This window comes from Rhinolophus sinicus, chromosome 3, assembly GCF_057876585.1.
Source record: "Rhinolophus sinicus isolate RSI-liver-muscle chromosome 3, RSI-T2T, whole genome shotgun sequence".
Taxonomy (NCBI): domain Eukaryota; kingdom Metazoa; phylum Chordata; class Mammalia; order Chiroptera; family Rhinolophidae; genus Rhinolophus; species Rhinolophus sinicus.
In genome coordinates this window covers 31,011,193-31,034,112 of record NC_142503.1, presented here as the reverse complement: position 1 = coordinate 31,034,112, position 22,920 = coordinate 31,011,193, and the positions used below count along the sequence as shown (strand labels likewise).

Genomic DNA, 22,920 nt, shown 5'->3' with positions numbered 1-22,920 from the left:
CTACGTAAGACTGATATTTTATCAAACTAACTCTCCTAAGTAATTTCTTTAATGCAGTCAAAGTAATATGAAACCACTGTACAAAAAACACACACATAGCCATAAATATGCCATTTTGTTTAGAAACACAATACAATCTCTTGAATATTTTCAAATATAATTAAGCCCCCCAAATTTCCACTTAAATAACTCCAATAGAAAATCCCAAAGACTGAGTAAATAATTATAATTTTTATTCAACAAAGGTGTTTATTTACCTGAGAGAAACTGCATGTGGCCCATATATCTCCCTCACTGCTGATAAATCAGCTTCGAGCTGTGGGTGCTTGTGTAGCTCCCCATCATAGTTGACCTGATGCAAAGAAATGGTTTAAAAGCGACTTAGGGGAGGAGAGAATCAAAAGACCCAAATACAAACTATCTCTTGTACAGAGCACCCTGCAGGTTCTGCCATGGGCACTTTCTCTGTCGCCTTCATTAAAGCACATCTATAATTGAGCAGTATCTTCACTAAAGTTCTTCGGTTCATATATGTCTAGTATAATTTATTGTGTTTAAAAAGTAAAATTAGACTACTTTGATATGAAGAAAATGCAAATGTTAAAAGGAGTAAAATAAGTGTCTGGCAGATAATCTGAAAAACTTCTAGACTGAAGAATAGCATTCACCTCCCCTTTGTAAGAATTAGCTGTGTAAACACAAATCAAAACTGGAAGAATTATTTTACATAATATGAAAGTCTTATATTGGTTAAAGAATCATTAGGGGAAAATACCCCATTGCTAAAACAGTATGCTTGGAGAGAAGAAACCTAGCCATATCTCAACTGCCTTACATATGCTTGGTTGACAAATTACTGATTTTTCATTCTGAATGAATAAATTGACTTGCATTCTTTTACATAATAAACTTTGGCTTTAAAGCACCTTTTTAACACATTATCTTCTAATTATACTACCCAAGTTACAAAGTATATTCAATCAAGAAGTTTATAGAAACAGGACAAAACGCTCAATATATTCATATCCTAAAATCACTCAGTTTAAAATTTTAACATGATTTTCGAACAATAGAATGAATTCTTTTATATATGTGCAGTTGTGGCTATGGTATTTTCATGTCTACAAATTACAAAGTTTCTTCATAACAATTTTTCAACAAACACTTCACATTAGTATAAAAGGAAAAGGAAAATAATATACCGTGTTTCCCCGAAAATAAGACCTAGCCGGATCATCAGCTCTAATGTGTCTTTTGGAGCAAAATTAATGTAAGACCCGGTCTTATATAAGACCGGTATCATATATCATATCATATCATATCATATCATATCATATCATATCATATCATATCATATTATATAAGACCGGGTCTTATATTATATTACATTAAGATCGGGTCTTATATTAATTTTTGCTCCAAAAGATGCATTAGAGCTGATGGTCTGGCAGGTCTTATTTTTGGGGAAACACGGTAAGTAATGGAATGTTCAATAATTTGGGCCCATCAATTTTTATAAAGTTTAATCATCTTCTGTTTAAAACTAACAATCAATACCTTTGTTTGAACTGTCATTTCAAAATATTGACTGAGCATAAAATGCTTAAGAAATGAAAAAGTCAAAAGCATAATAAAATGGTGTGTGCAAAATGACTATTAGGTAGACCAATGTAAATGAACGATTACAAAAGTAACCTTAAATTCTGATAATCTGTGGAATATGAGACAGATAAATTATACAGATTTCCTAGTTATAGAACCCTGAACAACACTTAGGTCTCTTAGATCACAAAAACTGAGTTCCACCAGGACATATATGGCTACTGCTAACTGTTGAGAGTGGATATTTGAAGGACATGGCGCTTACCTGTCCTCCATAATAAAATTCTTCAGAGTCATTATCACCTTCAGAATCTTCTTCCACTGTACTATTTTGTCTTGACTCCTTAAAATAACAGAGTAAGAGGACAATTTCAATGGTCAAATTAATTTGCCTCCTCTGAAAAGCACAAAGTGGCCATAATAGGTAGGTCTTGTGCATTTCATGTAGATTTTATATGAAAACGTTCTTGGTGCCGAAACAAAAGGTAGTAAGAGACAGTTTTGTGGGTTCATTAAGCTCTATGTATATATTTTTTAAAAGTTCTATTTTGCCTATCCCGAGTTGTACAATTTAATATTTGATGTATATATAAAAACTATGTATAATCAATTCAACTTGGGTTTTGTTCTGATTAAACATCTGACAAGCTCATACTGATTCAATTTTTATTAAAAAGTTCCTCAGAGTTATTTATCTCAGAATGTTTTCACTTCCACTGCCAACTCTACACAATGGTATAAAAGAAAAGTCACTTTGGATCCAATAATATAATAATTAAATTATGAAAATAAATATGAATCACATTATGAAGAGAACTTTCAGTACACAGAAACTTCAGATTTCATAAGGATATTTAATTAAATATGCTTGAACTTGAAGTTTGAGTTCTAATTAATTGAACCACATCTGTTATGTGTCTCAAGTACAAACAATGAAAATTCATCTACAGTAATAAATAGTGGTATTCCTATTCCTGGCACTGTTAAATTAAGATAATTAGAAGAACGATAGCCTCCTTTAAACACAGGAATCTATTAATCCAATGTTTTGTAATCATTCCTAAATTTCTACACCAAATTTCAAATTCTTAAGGAAAATAAAAACCTTAGAAAAGGAAATTTGGGTTTTACACGTTGCTACAGGTTTTGGTTTCAGCAATAGTATTTCTAAATCAGTAACTCTCCATGTGGATAGAGAAGAATAGAACGAACAGTAAAACACTAAGAGGGTGTGTTGAGAGGATAGTTTTGAAAGCACTGTTGGCCTCATTGCACTCACTGTTGTTTAATGTCCCAGTATTTATTTAGAGATTCAAGTAAACTTTTCAAAGGTGAGGAAAAGGGATGAGTTTGTTGTTGTTCTTGTTGTTGATTTAACACTGGCCAATAATAATAAGGCTGTACCATGCTAAAGAGATCATGTTTTACAAATGAAATTTTAAGTATCCCATCAAAACTAGGTATAACTACATGTAGCTAATTATAAGTTACGTTAGTGATCCTCAGTCAACTACATTATTTGGCGAAAATATAGAGAATAGGTTAGGTTTTGTGTGCACTTTATTAACATTTAAACAAGACCTTCTATTATTTTAAAGGGAGCCTCCTTCTCAGAGTTAATTTTAGACAACTCTCCTTCCCACTCAGCAAGTCCCTAAGCCACGAACTTGAGCTTCATTCACCCTATGCAATCTTAACTGAAATGAGAATTATATTAACTACAAATACACAATAAATTTAAAATATATCTATACTGTTTTAAAGAAATATAAAATATAATTTACATACCTCCCCATTTTCCTTCTGTAATTTGGATTTTATGGATAGGCAACAGTTAATGTCATTTGTCTTTCTTAATTCTGAAAGTTATAATTAAAGTCATTTTAGTTTTCAGTATACTATTTACCCACATATTCAAAAGTTTCAGTATAAAAACAGCCCTTGGATGATTCTTTCCTTTGTAAGAAAATTAAAGGATATTTTGAAATTATATTATGTTGGGGAGTTACATAATATACAAGCTACTTTTCATTGCTCATAAAAATATGGTCAAACTAAAATGTTACTATAGAGATTCTTTCAGTTCTCATTATATATTTCATGGGATCTACATTGCCTTAAGTATGCTTTTGAAACATTCAGTTTGTCTAGCAGTGTCATTATGCATGAAAATATTTTCACAGAGTTAATATCAACATAATACATTTTAAAAAGACTTTTTTAAAGTACTGTAAATTTATGCACTTAAAAAACTGTTGAAAAACAAACTAATGCACTTTAGATAGGAAATTTGTATGGAGAACCAGATTTATAGATGCTAAAGATTAATATCTCTTACAAGGGCTAAAAGAAACCAAACACCAAAGCTACCTACAATAAAAAAAAAAAAAATTAGCATAAAATAAAAAATAGTGTATTCCTATTACCTGTTGCTATTCGATGAAAAATTACTGGAATTGGCTCTGTAGTAACTAATACATCTTCATCATTTTCTGAACTTGACACATAGGTATTATCTGCAAAGAAATATGGACAATTGAAGGCACAGTAACTTAAAAAAAATACATGCTTTATAAAACTATAAAGTTATATCCACATCATTTCTAACATCAATGACACACACACTACTGTTCTAATTAATATCAGAAAAAAAAATGAAGTAAATTGCAAATTCATGTGTGAACTAATTGTAAATGGCCGTTTAATGGCATCTCCTAGAGAATATATAGACTTTAGGATAGACACTCTTTAAATACACCTAGAATATCCCATTTGGTGATGAATCGTTTGGATGCATCTGGTTGTCCCAACTCATGGACCAGGGTCCTTTCCAGCATCACTACTACAGGAAGCAGTCAGCGAGTGGAGGGAGGAAGCTGAACAAGAACACTTGGTGCATAGACAAGATTCAGTATTACGTCAATAAGGAATTGGAGCTACAGCTTTTGTTGTAATTCAGATCTCCCACCAAACTCTAATATATATTTTTAAGTTGATATAAAGTCTCACAATTATTCTTGTTCCACAGATTAACTTTATCTAAATAATTAAAATAAACAAGTTGAATGAATAAATTATTGAATTATTCCACAGATTCTTTAAGTTTCTTATACATCATTTGTTTCCTCTGGGGGGGGGAAAGAAAAACAGTATTTTTATAAATTTAGGATTTTTCCCTGATAAATACTGATCTTCAATTACATGCTACTATAACACACAGTTGTTGATTCTACTTTGCTCGTTGATGATTACAGGGCATTTGTGAGACAGCTATTTAACAAACACATCACCGATTCTTTAATAATTGTCCTATAACACACTCATCAATGATGTATAAAATGTATAAAATATAAATACAAAAATGAAAGTATAAAGTACTCCCAATATATAAGAGAAGCCTGTATCAATTTCCGCTAATGGAAATGAGTGTTCAGATGACTGACTAAATACACGATAAAAGATCTGGAGCCAAGTTTTCATAATATTGTGTCAGTACAGTGAGAACATGATTTTTAATTGATATCGAAGGCATTACTTTAATTCTAAAGAAACATCTGTACAGTTTTAGACATTGAGTAATGAGGAAATGATAGTGATAGAGACTCACAGCGCAGACACACAAGAGTCTCGACAAACATAAAGCTTTAATAGGTATGCAGGAAGGTGAGAGGAGATGGAGATGACTCGATTTGAAACAAAACACGTTCGCCTCATTACTTTGATTTGTTTTAATTACAAATTTGGCCTTATTTCGCTTTCAAGTAGCATCAAGGAGGATGTGAGATTTTTGTGTTTATCAAGTGGGACCACAAATTAAGAAACAGATTTCATACAAGTTTGTTTAAATTATCATCTCTTCATGTTAGTTGAAGACTACTTATCTGGACTCTCTTCTGTCAGTGACTTTATACTTTCAGGTAAAGATCAGAGAGTCCTCTGTTAAAGCTAGTTTTTAAATTTCTTAAACCCTCAATCAGAGTCTTACTGATCCAAAGTTATTTGCTACCGAATTGAGTTAATTAGGTTTTCCCTGTGCATAATGGATTCCTTGAAGCAAACTTATGGAGAAAAGGAGTATCACAAGGGAGCATTAAAGCAACAGAAGTAATAGCTGACTACCAACTTGAAGGGACGATCCAAAAATATCCGTAAAATGGACACAGTCACACGCAATATCTCAGTGTCATGGAATGAGAAGGATTTTATAAAGCAGCAAGAGGCAAGTAAATTAGGATGTTGTTTAAGAAAACAGGGATGTGAATAGCTCAATTCAAACAATCAAATGGCTTATGTAAAGTGTTGACACTGGAAGGCAGTGAGATTTGATTCAAGATAATATAATTTCATAATATATGTTGCATAATGCAGAAAGACAGGCTTATGTATCCAAACATATCATTTTCTAAGAGATTTTCTATCAGTTTTTAGAACACTTTTAATTTCTGTTTTTGGCTTAATTTATGCAAACCAAAATGTTTTTTGGTTTCATGACACTATCTATTAAGTCGCCTTTACGATATAATAGGTCAGATCACAGAGGTACATACAAGTCAAGCACTAAAATGTAGGAGAGCTGACAAAGCACATCAAAGCTAGACCCTATTACCAACCAGATGTTTATCTCTGAGCCTACACCACAATCTTAAGTGATAAAATGATGAGCCTTGCTGGTGATCTTTGAGAATCGTCCCAGCTGTGTGAATGAATTCTATGCTTTCTTTTATTGTTGTTGTTGTTCACATAATTATTTCAAATCTTCCTCAAACTATTTTTACATCTGTAATAATCGTAATATCATCTATGTTTAGACATGGAAAAGTAGGACAGATAAAGAATAAGGAATGCATTTAAGGTAACAAAACGAGTCATTGAAAGAACAGAATGTTTTATTATGCGAAGAGAAATAAGTCAGACAGAGAAAGTCGAGAACCATATGACTTCACTGATATGTGGGATATAAAACTGAAAGCAACAAAGGAACAAGACAAATAAATAAATAAATAAATAAATAAATAAATAAATAGAAACTTATAGACATAGACAACAGTTTAGTGGTTACCAGCATGTAAGGGGGTCAGAGGGTGGTAGATGAGGGTAAATGGGATCAAATATATGGTGATGGAAGAACTGACTCTGGGTGGTGAACACACAATGTGATATATAGATGATGTATTACAGAATTGTCCGCTTGACACCTATGTAACTTTACTATTGTTGCCCCAATAAATCTTAAGAAAGAAAGAAAGAAAGAAAGAAAGAAAGAAAGAAAGAAAGAAAGAAAGAAAGAAAGAAAGAAAGAAAGTTTTCAAACTCAAATTCCTTCAATGGAATTCTCCCACATGACTCTAGAGCTGCCAACTGCTTTTCGTAACACTTCTGGGGACAGTTGTATTCTTTAATGTGTAAGTTTTGTTGAGGACCTATAGAAGTTCGTTAAAGGCTGGTAACAGTATGCACATTTCCTCTTCTCTTCCCTACCAGATTATACAAGCATTACTAGAACTTCCATGGACAACTGGGGATAGAGGGGTAGAGAGCTATGGAAAAGCATCTCTTACACTATTGCTTTTATTCTATTCTAAATGCCAACATAATTTAAGCCAAGTCATTCCAGTACTCATTACTATGTAACTTAAAAGAAATAATCATAAATAATAATTATACGGAATTTATAATATAACATGCTATTTCCCCTGAATGTTCTATGTAATATTCACATCAACCCCCAAGCCAATCAAATATTATCCCCATTTTAAGGATGAGGAAACCAAGGCTCAGAAAAACTAAATAACTTGCTCAAATTACTCACATCACTAAAGTATTAAGCAGTACTACAGCTAGTCAGCGTGAAAATGTCTGAGTCCAAAAATCAATGCTTTGCTATGTTTCTTAATGTAAAATAATTGCCACTCAACAATTCCAATACCTTGTAGAACATATGAAAGGAATGAGAGCATTCGCACACACCAGTAGATAAGCCACCTAATTAAAGATGGAAACTGATGAGAAAGAATTCTGCTGTTCTGTTATACAGCAAAGACAATTATCTATGGCTTATAACGTACTTACCTTTAAAAAATAACTGTCGACAGTATAAACTCCATACAGAAATACAATTAAACCAGAAGGCTGCTCTATATCTTCATTTTATTTTGAAAGCTCAATAAAGGCACTCTAAATTTTTATTTTCACAAAAACAAACGATGAAATGAGTTTCAATAGGTGGCATAGTTTACTTAATTATAAATTATCATTATAAAATTGCCGTTATAAAATGACAAGTCTGATTCTAAAAAATAAATAGGGTAACATAATCCTGAATTTGGAGGATTATGCTGGTACATTTCCATAGGGCAAAGAAAATTCCGTATTTTCAAACTTGGATGATGAGTTAATCATTGAACCATAAAACCCAGGAAAAGTAAGGGGAAAAATGCCTGAGGAAAATTGTTAGAAGGAATTAATAAAAGTATCACCAAAGTCACTGCATTTTGAAATTAAAAACATGAAAGAGCTATTTGAAAGAATTTTTAACACAGCCAACTTTTTGGAAGAAAAATCAAAAGGGGGAAAAAAGACAAGAACAGATACAAAAGAATAGAAATGAGAAAGAAGAAATAACTGCAGTGATGCAGAAAACTTTTAGATGTATAGACTGAATACTATAAAAAACTTTTTGCTAAAAAGTTTGGACATTTCACCAGCATAGTGGGCTTTCAAGAACACATGTTAAAAAATGACTAAGGAACAGAAAAACAACAGATCAATAATCATGGCAGAAACCAAAAAAAAAAAAAAGATAATAGGCTCAGAAAGATTTGCTTGCAAGTTCTAGCAAATGCCAAAGGAACAGTTTAATTCTTTCAGCACTTAGAAGTCTTTAGTTATAAAGCCTATGACAAAATGCACATAATTTTTATAGACCCACACTAAGATATCTAATTTAATTTGTCACACTGTTCTTCAAAGGAGAAAGCATATATGATACCAGCAGATGCCACACAAGAATTTGATAAAGATTTAATACTCATTCTTTAAAAAAAAAAAAAGGTTGGTAAATGAGAAAAGGAATAATAATACTTCCTTCTCTGAAAGCAATTGGAAGCATGCTCACTAATTTTGAGAACAGGGACAAAGCTGCAACTTTTACATGTATTATTTAAAATTATTCTGGAAGTTCTAGCCAGTGCGAAAGGAGAAAAAAAGAGATATGAATACTGAAAAGGAAGAGCAAACATTTTTATATAATATTGTCTGTCTGAGAAATCAAATATGTTAATTGAACCCTTAGTACAAATTAATGTAGATTAAAATTTAATAATTGGGAAAATATTATTATAGTAACATTCACTTTAAAGAAAGCTCCACAGAAATACTACTACTAATTCTTCTCCAGAAGTGGTAGCAATCAGAACTGAGATATAGACTTGGTTTTACCACCAAACAACATGTTCCTTAAGAAATACGATTTGCCCTCTCTCAGGCATTTCTTCAAGTATAAAATGTCATGTCTGTCTCTACACAGAATGACATTGAGAATCAATTCAATTATGTATATGAAAATACTTGACATACAGTGTATTGGTTGCTTCAACCAATTCAAAATTCTACCCCAGAATCTGCTAACCTCTCCCATCCTTGTGCTTTATTTATACTCCTTTTCTTTTTAGAAATGAAATTTACTGGCAATACACTACAAACTGCTCCAAAAAGAGAATTTTAAAAACCACAAATGGTAACCAATGCTTTATTTTAAATTTCAATTTTTCTGTCTCGTATTTCTAAGTGGAGTCGCACGTGGCCAGAAAAAGTCAGAGTCACGCCATTTAGCCACAAGAGGGAGCTAAACATTTGGTTCATTTGATTTATGAAAGGCATTTTTTACCATATTTCCGGTGCTACAGAATAATTCGGTCTTCAAGTTGGGCTTTGATTTGTGGCATTATTTCTATTACCTTGACATAAAGTCCTGACCCTCTCATGATTGACATCTACAGGAGCTGCCTCAAATGAGAAGCATGATAATTATAATATTTACAATAGTGGGGCTTTTATTTTCCTAACATACTTAGCGAACATTCATCATCAAAAATGTTCTATAGCATAATAAATGAGAGGGCTGATTGTAAAAGTATCTACGAAAAACATTTTTCTTTATAAATATATCTTGTCTTTGTGTTACCAATAAAATCTGCCTAGAATAATTTTTATACTATTTTATACCAGGCATATCTTTAATAATAATTTGCCTTGTAAAATTGTACAATAGTATTTTTTTTAATGCTATCCTTAAAACATATGCAGAGCATACCAAAATAATGGTAAGGGAGTTTATGATTACAAAATTATTTTAAAAGATGACATTTGATTTTATAAAAAATTGAAAATTCAAAATGCATAATGCAAACTGCCACAGGAAATACCTAACTTAAATGTTAAACAAAATAAGTTTTACAAGTATCCTCACACCACATTATAAACTAATTATTTGAAAAAATACTTAAAGTACATACAGTCATTTTATACAGAAAAATATGATCCCAATCATGCAAAGTATGTGAATAAAATGTCTAGATTTAAATAGGAATTTGAATTATGATTCCATTTTATGACCCTGACAGATCACAACAGTTAGCATGGTAGCCATTTGATTTTATTAAGTAAGAATATTGAAGTAAAATATGTATATATATACACACACACACACACACACATAGACACATAACACACACAGACACAGACACACACACACACACACACACACACACACACACACAGAAGGTGCCAAAAAAATTATACACATTTTTAAGAAAGTAAAACACTATTAAAATTACACCGATGGTAACCACTTTGAGCACCACTTATAATTACAGAAGTCAAATGTGATTTGTATTCATCTTTTGTTGTCGGTATATATTGAGCATTACAATTTTAATACAGTTTTCCTTTCTTAAAATGTGTATACATTTTTTGGCACCATATACATTACATATATAATACACATATGAAATATAGGCTGTTGAAATTTGCTATTCTTTTCCAGAAAATACAATATATTCTTGCAGTATACTCTTTTCACTGTGATAAACTAATCAAGTCATATGTGATCTACACTAAAGTCTAACTCAGTGCTTTTGCTCTTATTCAAGATAAAATACTAGATCATTTGTGAGACATATACTAAAGTGAAACATCATGTTGATATCTTCAAATTATCATGACTTAAACGTCAGCTTATACACCTTGGGCTCTGAAGAAATTACAGTGAGTGTAGAGAACACAAATGACCATGGCCTAGAAGAAAGATACTTGTTAGATTTATAGAAAAATGGGTCTGCAGTGATGTTACATTCTGTACCCTATGTTTCAGGCCCTAGTAATATATTTTAGGACACAGAATGAGAACAGCTATGTATATGCACGATACCTAGTATATATATATAGTCCATATACCAGTTACACAGTCCACAGGCTGTGGAATACTGGGTTCAAATCCCAGCTCTTCCTCTGAGAAACAGTGTCATCATTTAGCTATAAAATAGTGGTATTATAGTAAAAATCTCATAGAATTGTGAGAAGAGAGACAGAGAGAAAGAGAGAGAGCGTGTGTGTGTTCAGTAATGTATATATGTATATATATAAATAGCTATTACTATTATTTTTAGTTATTACTTTAGCTGTTAGTTTGACATATTATTTTTACATTATGAAAAGTCAAATGATGTTCCAAAACCAATAGCTAAACCAGGTGAGTGAGTCTTTATTTTAACTCAGGGGTGTCCAAACTGTGGCCCGCGGGCCAACTGCAACCCACGATCCATTTTTTATTGGCCCGCAGCAAAGTCCAAAAATGTATTTAGTTTACTTAAATAAACCAGGTGAGGCAATACGTACTTCACCTCAAGTGAGTGGCCCGGCTGTTTGTGTATTTTACTGCATAAGGCCCTTGGTGAAAAACGTTGAAAAAGGTTTGGACACCTCTGTTTTAACTGCAATGAGGTAAATATTTAGGTTGAAGCTGTCATATGGCCTCAAGTAAACTACTTCATTGGGTAACTATTTTGATTCTGGACTGTGTCTCAGGATAAGACATGTACCTCACAGGTAATCTCACAGGTAATCAATACAGTTCTTCTATATCTTTAAGTTTTCCCCTGCCAATGTCTTACCCCTAGATATATTCATCTCCAGAAGAAAAAAATACATCTCCAGAAGAGAAAAATACTCAAAGGAATCATGACATGAATATTTGTAATACGAATAAAAAGAAAAAAAGCATACCTGGGTAATCTTCAGATACATGTACTGAATAGGATACACTGTTAAAACAGGAAAAAAAGAAAGGCTCAAGTTACTGCTATGGCAGACATGCTTTTAAAAAATAAAAACCAATCCCATGTTACCTGTTCATTTATACAGATTATAAGTATGTAATATAATATACAAAATGGATTTAAAAACCTGATATCTGACATCAGAAACTTATAGATTTTTTAAGAAATATGACATAGGAAACGGATTTTTAAGATATTATATGTTTGTGTAAATGGTTTTTGAAATATCTTTTTCACAATAGTGAGCCTTTCTTTAGTATATGTCTTTTTATCTCAGCAATGTCTAATATTCCCTAATTTATGATCATTTGTGTTATTTGCTCAGATTTTATCAAATCATCTTTTCTTATCAAAAATAAAGTATTCCTTCTGTTTAGAATGGTAGTCAAGAACTTAAACATTTACTTTTTTTTTTTAATTTGTTGGGGTGACAATTGTTAGTAAAATTACATAGATTTCAGGTGTATAATTCTGTATTACATCATCTATAAATTTCATTGTGTGTTCACCACCCAGAGTCAGTTCTTCTTCCATCACCATATATTTGATCCCCCTTACCCTCATCTCCCACCCCCCTGCCCCCCTTACCCTCTGGTAACCACTAAACTATTGTCTGTGTCTATGAGTTTCTGTTTCTCATTTGTTTGTCTTGTTCTTTTGTTAAACATTTACTTTTAATATTGTTTCCCTATAATATACTGTGCTTTGGAAACATGTCCCTTTTTTTTAAAGAATTAACAAAATGATGACAGTGTAACTAATAGTTATTCATCAGCTATTGTCACTATATAATAAACTATCTCCTGTTCTCAGAAGGACCCAGTTGTTTCAAAAATATTTTTAAATGGCATTTAAATTTTACAACTCCTTTCTGAGTAACTCCACTGCCTCTTTATAGTTATCTCATATGACACATGGAAATTTATCATACTTATTTGTTCACTTTTTTATCTCTAGCAACTAGATTGCAAGGTTATTTTTAGGTTAGGGTCCATGTCCACTTGTATTTTTAACACAGTCACCTATTTCAGTGCGTGACACACAGCACATATTCAATATTAACTTTTTGAATGTATCAGTGGAGCTGCCACCTGCCAGAGAAAAGTCAATCTAGTTCAAGTTCAGCCAAGTTAACTGCCTCTAATCACCAAAAAAAGTCAATTCTCTCTGCAGGAACATACAGAATACAGAGTTTACGCAGTACTATTTACCAAGTGAGTCTCATACAATCCAACTTACCACGTGAACAACTAGGAAAATCTAACCTATATACAAGAGAGAGAGAGAATCTGACCCAAGTGTTAAAATTAGCCCAGGGTGGTGTAAATAAGTTACTGTAACCACGCTTACAGATGTAAAGGAAAACCCAATCCAAAGAAGAAAAAACAAACAAAAACAGACCATCAGGATTTTGTGGGACACTAGCAAAAGAGCAAACATTTTGCATAATGAGAGTTTCAGAAGGTGAAAAGAGCGAGAATAACACAGAAGGGAACAAAGGGTTGAAAATTTCCCAATTTGGATGAAAGCTGCAGATGCACAGACTGAAGAAGCTCCGAAAACCCCAAACAGTACGTGCAGAGAGAACCATACCCAGGAACACACAAACTGCTGAAAACCAAATGTAAGAAAAACATTTCTCTAAAAAAAGAAAAATGATGCATTACATACGGAGAAACAATAAAAATCAATGTCGAGTTTTCCTAAGAAACTGTGGAGGACAGAGGACAGCGAACGTTAAAGAGCTTTAGGGTGTGGGGACAACTGTGAACCCAGAATTCTACATCCAGACCATGTATCGGTCAAAAACAAAGGCAAATAAAGAAGCTTTCAGATAAGTGAAAATTGTGGGAATCTGTCCCAGCAGATTTAAAATATAATGCCAAATGAAGTTCTGTAGGCTGAATATCAGAAACTCAAATATACAGAAGGAATGAAAAGCACCAGAAATTGAAAATATAAAAGACTATTTTTGTCTTATGTTTTTAAAATATATATGATTGTTTTAAGTAAAAATTCTAACACTTAAATGTGGTTTATAACATATGTAAATATCATACACATGACATTATAATCTAATGTCTAGAGAGGGGTTACATGGTCATATATACAGTTTCAACGTGCTTACATCTTATGTGAAATGGTGTAATATTGACCATAAATAATAACTCTAAGAAAATTTTTGTAATCGGTAGAGCAAGGCCCCCCACCTCCCCCAAGCTTAAAAAAACAACAGATAAATTAAAGTGGAATTCTAAATCATTTTGTAACATTTAGTTCAAAAGAAGGCAGGAACAGAGGAACAAAAAAACAAGGGAAAAAACAGAAAGCAAACAGTAAAAATGCCTGAATCCAACCATAGCAAAAATTACATTAAATGCTAATGGACGAAACACACTGAATACAAAGCAAACATAACGAGAATGAATAAAAAAGCAAGATCCAAACCTCTGCTGTCTTATTTAAGAGATCCACACTAAATATAAAGGTATACATAGATTGAAAAGAAAAGTTGGAAAAGATACACGATGTAAACAGTTAAGCATAAGGAGGCAGAACTGCTTAAGTTAATAACAAAGATTTCAAGAGAAAGATGCAAAGTGATCACGATAAGAGCGTCATCTCATCAGGATGAAGGAACAAAATCATAACTGTGCATGCACCTAAAAGAGCTTCAAAATACGTGAGGCAAAACCCAACAGAATTAAAAGGAGAAACAGACAACTCCACAATCACAGTTTGAGTAATTGACAGAACCAGACCACCACCCCCCAAAAAAATCATTCAAGACAAGATCTGAAATAGGTTTTCATGGAAAACTACAACCGCAGAATATATTTTTCTTTTGAGGTACGCATGGATGGAATGTTTACCAAGATAGATCATACACGAGGCTATAGAAGTAGTCTTACTAAATTTGAATGGGTGGATGGTCATCATAGGTCATATCCTGGATTTCCCGACTCATCTTGCCCTTATGGACCTGAAGTCTTACGTCCTCAAACAGCCACTGTGTGACTGGACTTTGGATTTTGCGTTGGCTGGGCACCGGCAATGAACCTCTCAGGCAAGCCCAAGTGTCCAGGAAATTCCCGGCATGCTGCTCAGTCCTCAGACAGAGATTAGGCAGGGACAAGGAAGACTGAGTGGGAACAAGAAGGAAAGGCAGGTAGTAAAGAGACCACATATTGCGATGGCGTGCTTTCATAAAACACATTTAATTGTTCAAGTAATGCAAGAAGCATTTCTTGGTAACCTGGTAGAAGCCAAACATTGTGTTAATGCCAAATAAGATTTAGGTAGGAAAAAAATCAGGAAATGACTTTGAATGATTAATTCACAGAAAAACAGAAAGTGTGTAACATAATTAATATGACAGACAAAGGAACCTGAACATTTGAAAGAATTACAGTAGGTGTCTTTTTTTTTTTTTTTTTTTTTTTACTTTTCATTTTAAAATAATCCTAGGGTCACATGAAATTGCACAAATAGCACAGAGAGGTCTCCTTCACCCAGTTTCCTCCACTTGATTATATTTTATGTACCTATAGTACAATACCAAAAGCCAGGAATCGACAGTAGTGTGAAGCTTGGGCATAGTTCTATATCATTTTATAATATTTGCATCATGTACCCACTACCGCAAATCAAGATACGGAACTATTTTATCAAAGATTGCCCTCGTGCCACCCTCTTTCATCTCCCTTCACCACAACATCCCTAACCCCAGGCAGCCACTAATCAATTCTCCATCTCTACAATTTTGTGATTTCAAGAATATTATATAAACGGAATCACAGAGTATGAAGCACAATAGTATGTTAAGGCAACATTAGTATATTTTGTAAAACATGACTAAGATTGGCAATACTGAGGATACACTGAAGGAGAGAGAGATCAAATTAAGAAGCAGCCCTACTAGTAGTAAAACATGAGCAAATATCCGCGGGGAGGTATGGAACGGGAAGGAGAAGGCAGGAGCAAATGGCAGACACTGGACCCCAGCCAAGGACCCAGCTTTGGGAATCATGGCTTGAATCCACTGCCAAGAATCAAAAGAGAAAATAGCCATGTCTCTGGTGCCTCAAACAAGCTGGGGAAATATACACTATGACCTCACATGAATTTCCCATGATTCATTCCCTTACATAATGAAACTGTACCATGTGGAAATGAAATTATTGATGATGAAGGCGACCCTTCATCTGGCAGTACTGTGACAGAAGCCTGGGACATTGCCAGATTATACTCAGTGCTCAACCAACAGCAGTTGGCTTCATTTTTCATTCAAATCAATGTCTGAATCGAAACTGAAGCCTTTCGACATTCTAACGTCTATCTCCAATTAGGGAGCCTGCTGTAGTTACAGCCAAATAAACAGGAGTCAAATTCCAGCTTTGGGCTTTACCAGCTGGGTGGCATAAGAAAAGCCATTGCAACAAGCTCAGCTTCAATCTCTTTCAAGTAACATGGGAGAATCCAGACCTACCTTAGAAGCCTGCTGTGATGATTTAACAGCTTAACAGGTGTAAGGCCCCCAGGACAGCGCCAGACACTCAGCAGCAGGTGCCAAGTAATTTTAGTCAGCTTCCAGCACAAGCAATGAAAATGTATAGAAGTGAAATTTTACATGAATGAGTGTTCTCTGGGGAACTCAATTTGCTGGGGATCCCAATATACACATTAACATTTATCAGAGACAAAAGCTAACACTGATTATTTTATTTTATGGTTGGATTATCCTCGTGATATTCGGAGACATTTCCATGTTCATGGTCATACCGAATTTTTCAAGTATGAAACAGAACGCAAAGGTCCTACAAAATGATTCATCAGCTCCTGTGCTATACAGTGTGGTCTTGGTAGCACACCAGAAGGAAAATCACCAGGGCTGTAATATCTGAATCGGTTTCACTTTGCGGCTTACAGAGTTCTCAGGGAAACGGTCTAATAGCAGCAGACATGGATGATTAAGCTAAAGGACCTAATAGGTAGGGCCAAAAACAGAGCAAAAAAGAAAGCTTAAATAGACAGAAGCGTAAGGATAGCATGTGCTGCACATAATAAATGCTAAAGCAGGCAAAAATTATTGTGAAGCAGTGAACATGAGAAGGAAGAAAAACCTGGGGCAAGCTCTGAATTGATTCAAGAAAAATGCCTTCAGCGTTTTGGATTATACTAAATTACAACTGTATTGAGGTGCTTTGCCAGAGAGAAAGTCAGGTCAGTCATTATGTGTTTGGTATATACTATATGCATCACACGGTACTAGGTTCTTGATATCGCAAGTGTAAAACTAGAATCTATAACTTATTTCTATAACTTCAGTAATTTTTAAAAATAAAATGGTTGCTTCGACCCCTATTCCTCTGAAAATATGTGCCCCACCCAAAGAAACCTCTCAATTGTCAAGAGCCTCTGAAGGAGTTCATGCAGGAGCCCTCAGATATTTAATATCTACCTAATCTTGCATTTTGTTTATATATTCGTTTACTCCTGTAACTAAAATCATTCATAGGGCCATTCTTGTATGTCCCTCGCCACTTACTCCATTACCATCCTAGTCCTTCTGAAGTATCTACAGCGAACTAAGAGTAGGTCAAGTTTCCATCTAGTTTCCAAGTTCACAGATCTAAAAAAAATGTCTTTGAGAATAACAGGGAGCTAATGGAAGACGGCAGTTTTAAAATAATAGCGATGGGAACTCGGACTTGAGGTGAACGAGTTTTAGATTTAGAAGACCAAGTACTGACTTTAATAGGTATAGTTTTATAAGTGGGTCCCCAAATGTCGTGACTTTCTGCCATCTCTAACTCAAAACTCCCGGATCCTGAGCTGATCCTTTTTCAACTACACCCAGGGTTTTGACAGAGGAAGCAAAAACCAGTTATTTGGTGGTGCAATACCCTTTGATTTCACTCTCTCAAATCTAAAGCACTTTCTCTGATAAACCAAATCCTTACATATCTTTTCTCTCCCAGTTAGACCACTTTTAGAATTTACTGGAGAAAAAGCAAAATGCAGAAACTAACAAAAAATGGCAGCTAATGGCAAATAGTCATCCACCCTCGCTCCATTGCTCATGAGTACACACCTCAACTTTGTATGTTCACTTACAAGACAACAACTTAGACCCGAGGATGTATGGACTCCACCACACTCCCAGATCCACTGGGAACTTACTAGAACCAAATCCACTCCAGTACTTAGAATTCTGCCTTTCCCCACTCTTCAGTACTATAAGGTGAAAGAGACTCTGTTCAGCTACCCACCTCCACAAACCACTCTTGCATCTCAAGCTAGAAGGTGGTTTCTTGAAATGCTAGAAGCTCACATTTGTTATCTGGATGACGTTTACTTCCCGAAACATTCACCAACCCTTCGTTATCTCTTTTATCTTGCAAGAACACTCTAACTATCCAGGTCAACCAGCTATAGCACTCTCATTCTTTACCATTATTAATTACTAATCATGTTGTCATTTATCCAGGATTAGGGATTTCCAAGGCTCCCTCTGACTCTGCACTAAAAATCCTCACCTCACACACATCCATATGGATAACTGTAAGCTACGTACATATACTTCCACGGCCTCATCTTCCCTTAATGTTAGCTCATCAAACCCATGGCTACCCCTTGGACCTTGACGGGGAGGTGTGACTGCTCTCCTTCTAAAGTCCTCTGAAGTCCCACGGCCCACTTTCTAGCCACCATTTTATCACGTTTCAGCCCTCACTCCTTTACTCCTACCCTCTGACGCCCTTACATCCCCATACTTTTCTTCTGTGTTGTTGGTCCCTCTTGGCTTATATCCTCCTTTATGTGACCGTAGATCCCTCACTGCTCTCTCCACACCACCTCACCCCCTCGCCGTCCTCAACCCCTTCGTCGTGCACCCCTATCTTTGTCCATGCATTCTCACCGCTGAGGCCTGGGCTTTGAATGCTGCTGGAAAGGACAATGGAACTAAGGGATCTGGGCCACTACCGACATGTGGTGCTCAATACCAGCTATTCGCCTGCCTCATACAATCCTTTGCTTTTTCTTTTCAGTTGTTTTTTTTAACCCTCACAACTTTCCAACACCGCATAATAGCCTGTCCTTTCACTATCCACAGTAAGATAAAATAGATTATCATATAGTTAATCCCTCAGGCATTCTCTCAATTCCTTTTTTTTTTTTTTTGTATAATTGATTATTCATTATTCTACAAACCATTTAAATCACCACCTTCTCACTTAAGTTCCGATTCTCGCAATTCTTATTCCCACCAACCACCTGCAAGCTCATACTTCTCTCTTTGCACCTGGAAAGAAGACAATGTCTGTTCTTCCATATAAGACTAATCTATCTACTTCATCTACTTAATTTATAGATCCCGTAAACCTACCCTCCATTTAGGACCTTGTTCTATTAATTTAATGCAGCAATCCCACAATTTGAAATTAATCAAGAATTTATAATTATGGAAATGTGGAAACATTTAGCCCCCAAAATATTAAATACAATTAAAAATGAAAAGGTGCCCCAAAAAGCAAAAGTGCCAATAATAGAATTATATAAACTGTTATATACATATAATGTAACACCAGGCAACTGTGAAAAAGTAATACTGTAATATAATATGTAACAAAAGAGATAAGTTTCTGATACATTAAGGTACATACAAAATTTTGGACACCTATATTTTCATTAAAAATGTGTAATTATATATCTACTAAAATATATACTGATAGAAACAACTTGAAAATGACAAATTTTAAGTTATCTCTTGGTTATTGGATGAAAGGGAACTTTATTCTTTGTGTGTATCTGTATTGTTTCAATCTTTATAAATAAGTGTGCATTGTGTAAAAAGAAAAGGCTAGTAATAATTAAGCTCTCCCTTTACCTTGTAGCCTTTCTAATTAGCACTGTACTTTTCTTCTTCTCAAAGTCAAGTTTTTATAAAGAGTAAACTAAACTGTTTTCACTACCTACCCACTTAAACACGCACATTACAATCTGGCTTCCCTTCGTAGCAATGCAAATTTCTGCTTCTTCAAGGTCACCATAGGCCCCGTGTTTTGTTTTTTTCCCCTAGTCCTTATCTACAAGAATTCTGAGATGCATTCAATAAAAATGGAGCCATCGTGAAAGCCTCCTTCCTTGGCTCCTGCACTCTACCTCTCCGCAGGTCCTCTCTTGCTGTTGAAGATGCTGTTGATCACTTGACTTTCGATATTTCACATTTTATGTTGTTTTCTTATTTCGATGCTTCCCAGTCATGCTAATTGCTCTATTTTTTTCACAAGTAATCGCAACTATATCCATGACAGTCTCCTACCAACCATAAGCAAAAAACCTCAAAAATTCCATATCTCCAATTCAAGCAGGCAGCTTTTTCCCCTCCCATTGTCCATAGGATATTCTACAAGCAAATTAACCCAACACATTGAAAAAACAACTCATAGCCTTCTTTAATTTTCAACTTAGCAAATGAAATACAAGAAATTCAGGGTCAATCATAGCAGCAGCTGCTGTCAGGAACTACAGACCCATTCACCCCTCGACCACATCAAGATAGAAACCCTCGGCCTCTTCCTGGACCAGAGAAATTATGCTTTAGCACATCTGAAGTGAGACCTTGTTTCCAAAAAACACAGATACTGATTCTGTAGACTAAAACTTTAACTCCTTAGCGTGTCTGCCAAGACTCCACGATCTGACCCCTGACTACATGAACCAGCCCAAACCCTGACCTGAAGACCTTACCTTGCAACCACTACAAGTTCTACTATTTCTGAAACAGGTCTTCCCCCCCCACCCCCCAAACCACCACACACATACAAAGGAAAGTTGAGCCAGGATGTCTGGATTTGAAATCTGGCTCTGTCATTATTAACTGTGAGACTGTGGGCTACCTAACTAACCACTCTCTTCCTCGCTTTCTTCATCTGTAGTACGCATCCCCTAGGGTCGTTGTGAGGAATAGTTAATACATGCAAAACACTTAGAAAAAGAAAACACCAAAGTATTCAATAAACATTAGCTGCTTCATTAATAATATTATCACTATTATCACGAATCCTACACATACAGACTTACTTTCCTGGATTACACCTCCCTCTTCCCTCAAGACTCAATCTCAGTGACTCCCTATGAAACTTCCCCAACAACTCAGGCAAACGTGTGTGATCCTTTCCCTGCGTCCCACTTCACCTTGACATTAACTGTCCTCTGGACTGAAGGTACGGACCAAACATTTTCACCCTCAAATTCCTAGGGATCTGACAGTCACTTGTCACTCAATAAATATAATTTCTGAATAAATGAAGACAGCATAGCTTTTTCCAAAATTACTTGAGGACGTGACTACAATACCTACTACTTGGGCAAGTGTTTAAGTATTTGACAAAAATCAGCAAATGCTGGCACCCAACAGTTCACCCTGTAGGTACACACCACTATGCATGTGAGCGTCAGGCCCTTTCATCCCATTCTCTTCCCGGGCTTTTTGTGATGTACAGAGAGAATGGGTTCTGAATGCCAGTTCGCACGTATTTTCTGTACTTTTCATTTTCAAATCTACATAATGGGGATGATACTTGCACTATTACCAATCCTGATAGAATGAGATGAAATTAATGACATGATATAGGGGAACATCTCTGAGGAGCTCCAAAAATGGAAGCACCAGTTATTTTTTATACAAAAGAGTACAAACGTTAGCATTTCAAACTGATTAGTAGTTCATTAGTTGACTCATCAGGAGAGCATGACCCATGAGAGTCTATTTAACTATTCCTATCTTGAAAATATACAAGAAGGAATATGAGTTCTCCTAGACAGAAGAGGGCAGTGGCATGGAAAATGTTTGATCAGAAATTTGTTGCAACGTCCTATATGCCATGCAAGGAATAGGCATGCTTTATAAAGGCCTCTAGGGCCAACTATGCACATCTACCTGCCCTGCCCCTCTTCCTTTCCACTCAGTATGGAGACAGGAGAATTAAGTTTTCATTCCAGAACAGGAGACACATCTTTCTCACCAATGAAATAAATTGTTGATACAGGACAACTTCTATTACCCTTGACAAAGGTAAAAAGGGATGAACTTGAAAGACCTAAGTCCAACGTTGATTAGTAACCTAGATGCATGCTTTATTTATGGTATGAATATACCATATGGTATGAGCAAAATTTGTCTTTTATACTGCTTTAGTCAAATGCAAGTTATAAATGGTTATAAAAAGTTTAAAGCTGCTACAAATGGTTTACACAGCATGACAAGGCTGAAAGGCTGAATATGATGGAATAATTCTATAACCGGAGCAGGCTTTGTTGAGGCAAGAAAACACTATAAATATAGTGTTAAGAAAACACTGTAAATATTTAGAGAGATAACTGCAATAGATACTAAGATACTACATCAACAACTTTTGTCAAATATTTTAAAGTATATCAAATCAGTTATTTCCAAAATATTTTCTTGTGGAATATCAAGCACAGTTGTTAATACCACCTGAAGACCCTGCAGGATCCAACCTGTCTACTCGTCTCATCCTCGTCTTGCATCACTGTCCTGCGTTCTTGTTTTGTCTATGCTCCAATAATAAGGCACCCTTTCAGTTCTTAAGCATGTTCCCTCTGCCTGGAATTCTCTCTCCTTCCCATTCCTTTTTGCCTTGTTAACTTTTTTTTTTTAACTCATTCTCCAGATCTCAATTCAAATGTCACCTTATAGGAAAAAAAACTTTCTGACCACCCTTCCCAGACTTGGGCAGATCTTACTATAGAGCAATTACACAGTTTGTAATCACACACTTATTTGCATGACATTCAGATTTGCTTCCCCTACTAAATCCGTAAGATTAGAAGGCGCCTCTGTTTTCTCCTCAGCATCTACTATATACCTAGCACATAATAGGAATACCGTAATTATGTATGGAATGAATGTTTATTTAAAATGTATAAATCCTTTTATCCTCCAACTCAGAATAAT

At 34.8% G+C, this 22,920-nt stretch overlaps 1 protein-coding gene across 1 annotated transcript in view; it reads right to left on the bottom strand.

Moving 5' to 3' along the window:
* Positions 1-22,920, bottom strand: part of PARP8 (poly(ADP-ribose) polymerase family member 8) — a 167,133-nt gene that overhangs the window by 61,320 nt on the left and 82,893 nt on the right. Inside the window, exons 4-8 of the mRNA XM_019736227.3 lie at positions 11,884-11,921; positions 4,029-4,118; positions 3,391-3,461; positions 1,868-1,945; positions 258-352 (exon numbers count right to left, since the gene is read on the bottom strand). Of these exons, the coding sequence (XP_019591786.1) occupies positions 258-352; positions 1,868-1,945; positions 3,391-3,461; positions 4,029-4,118; positions 11,884-11,921 (372 nt within the window). The remainder of the gene's footprint in view (positions 1-257; positions 353-1,867; positions 1,946-3,390; positions 3,462-4,028; positions 4,119-11,883; positions 11,922-22,920) is intronic.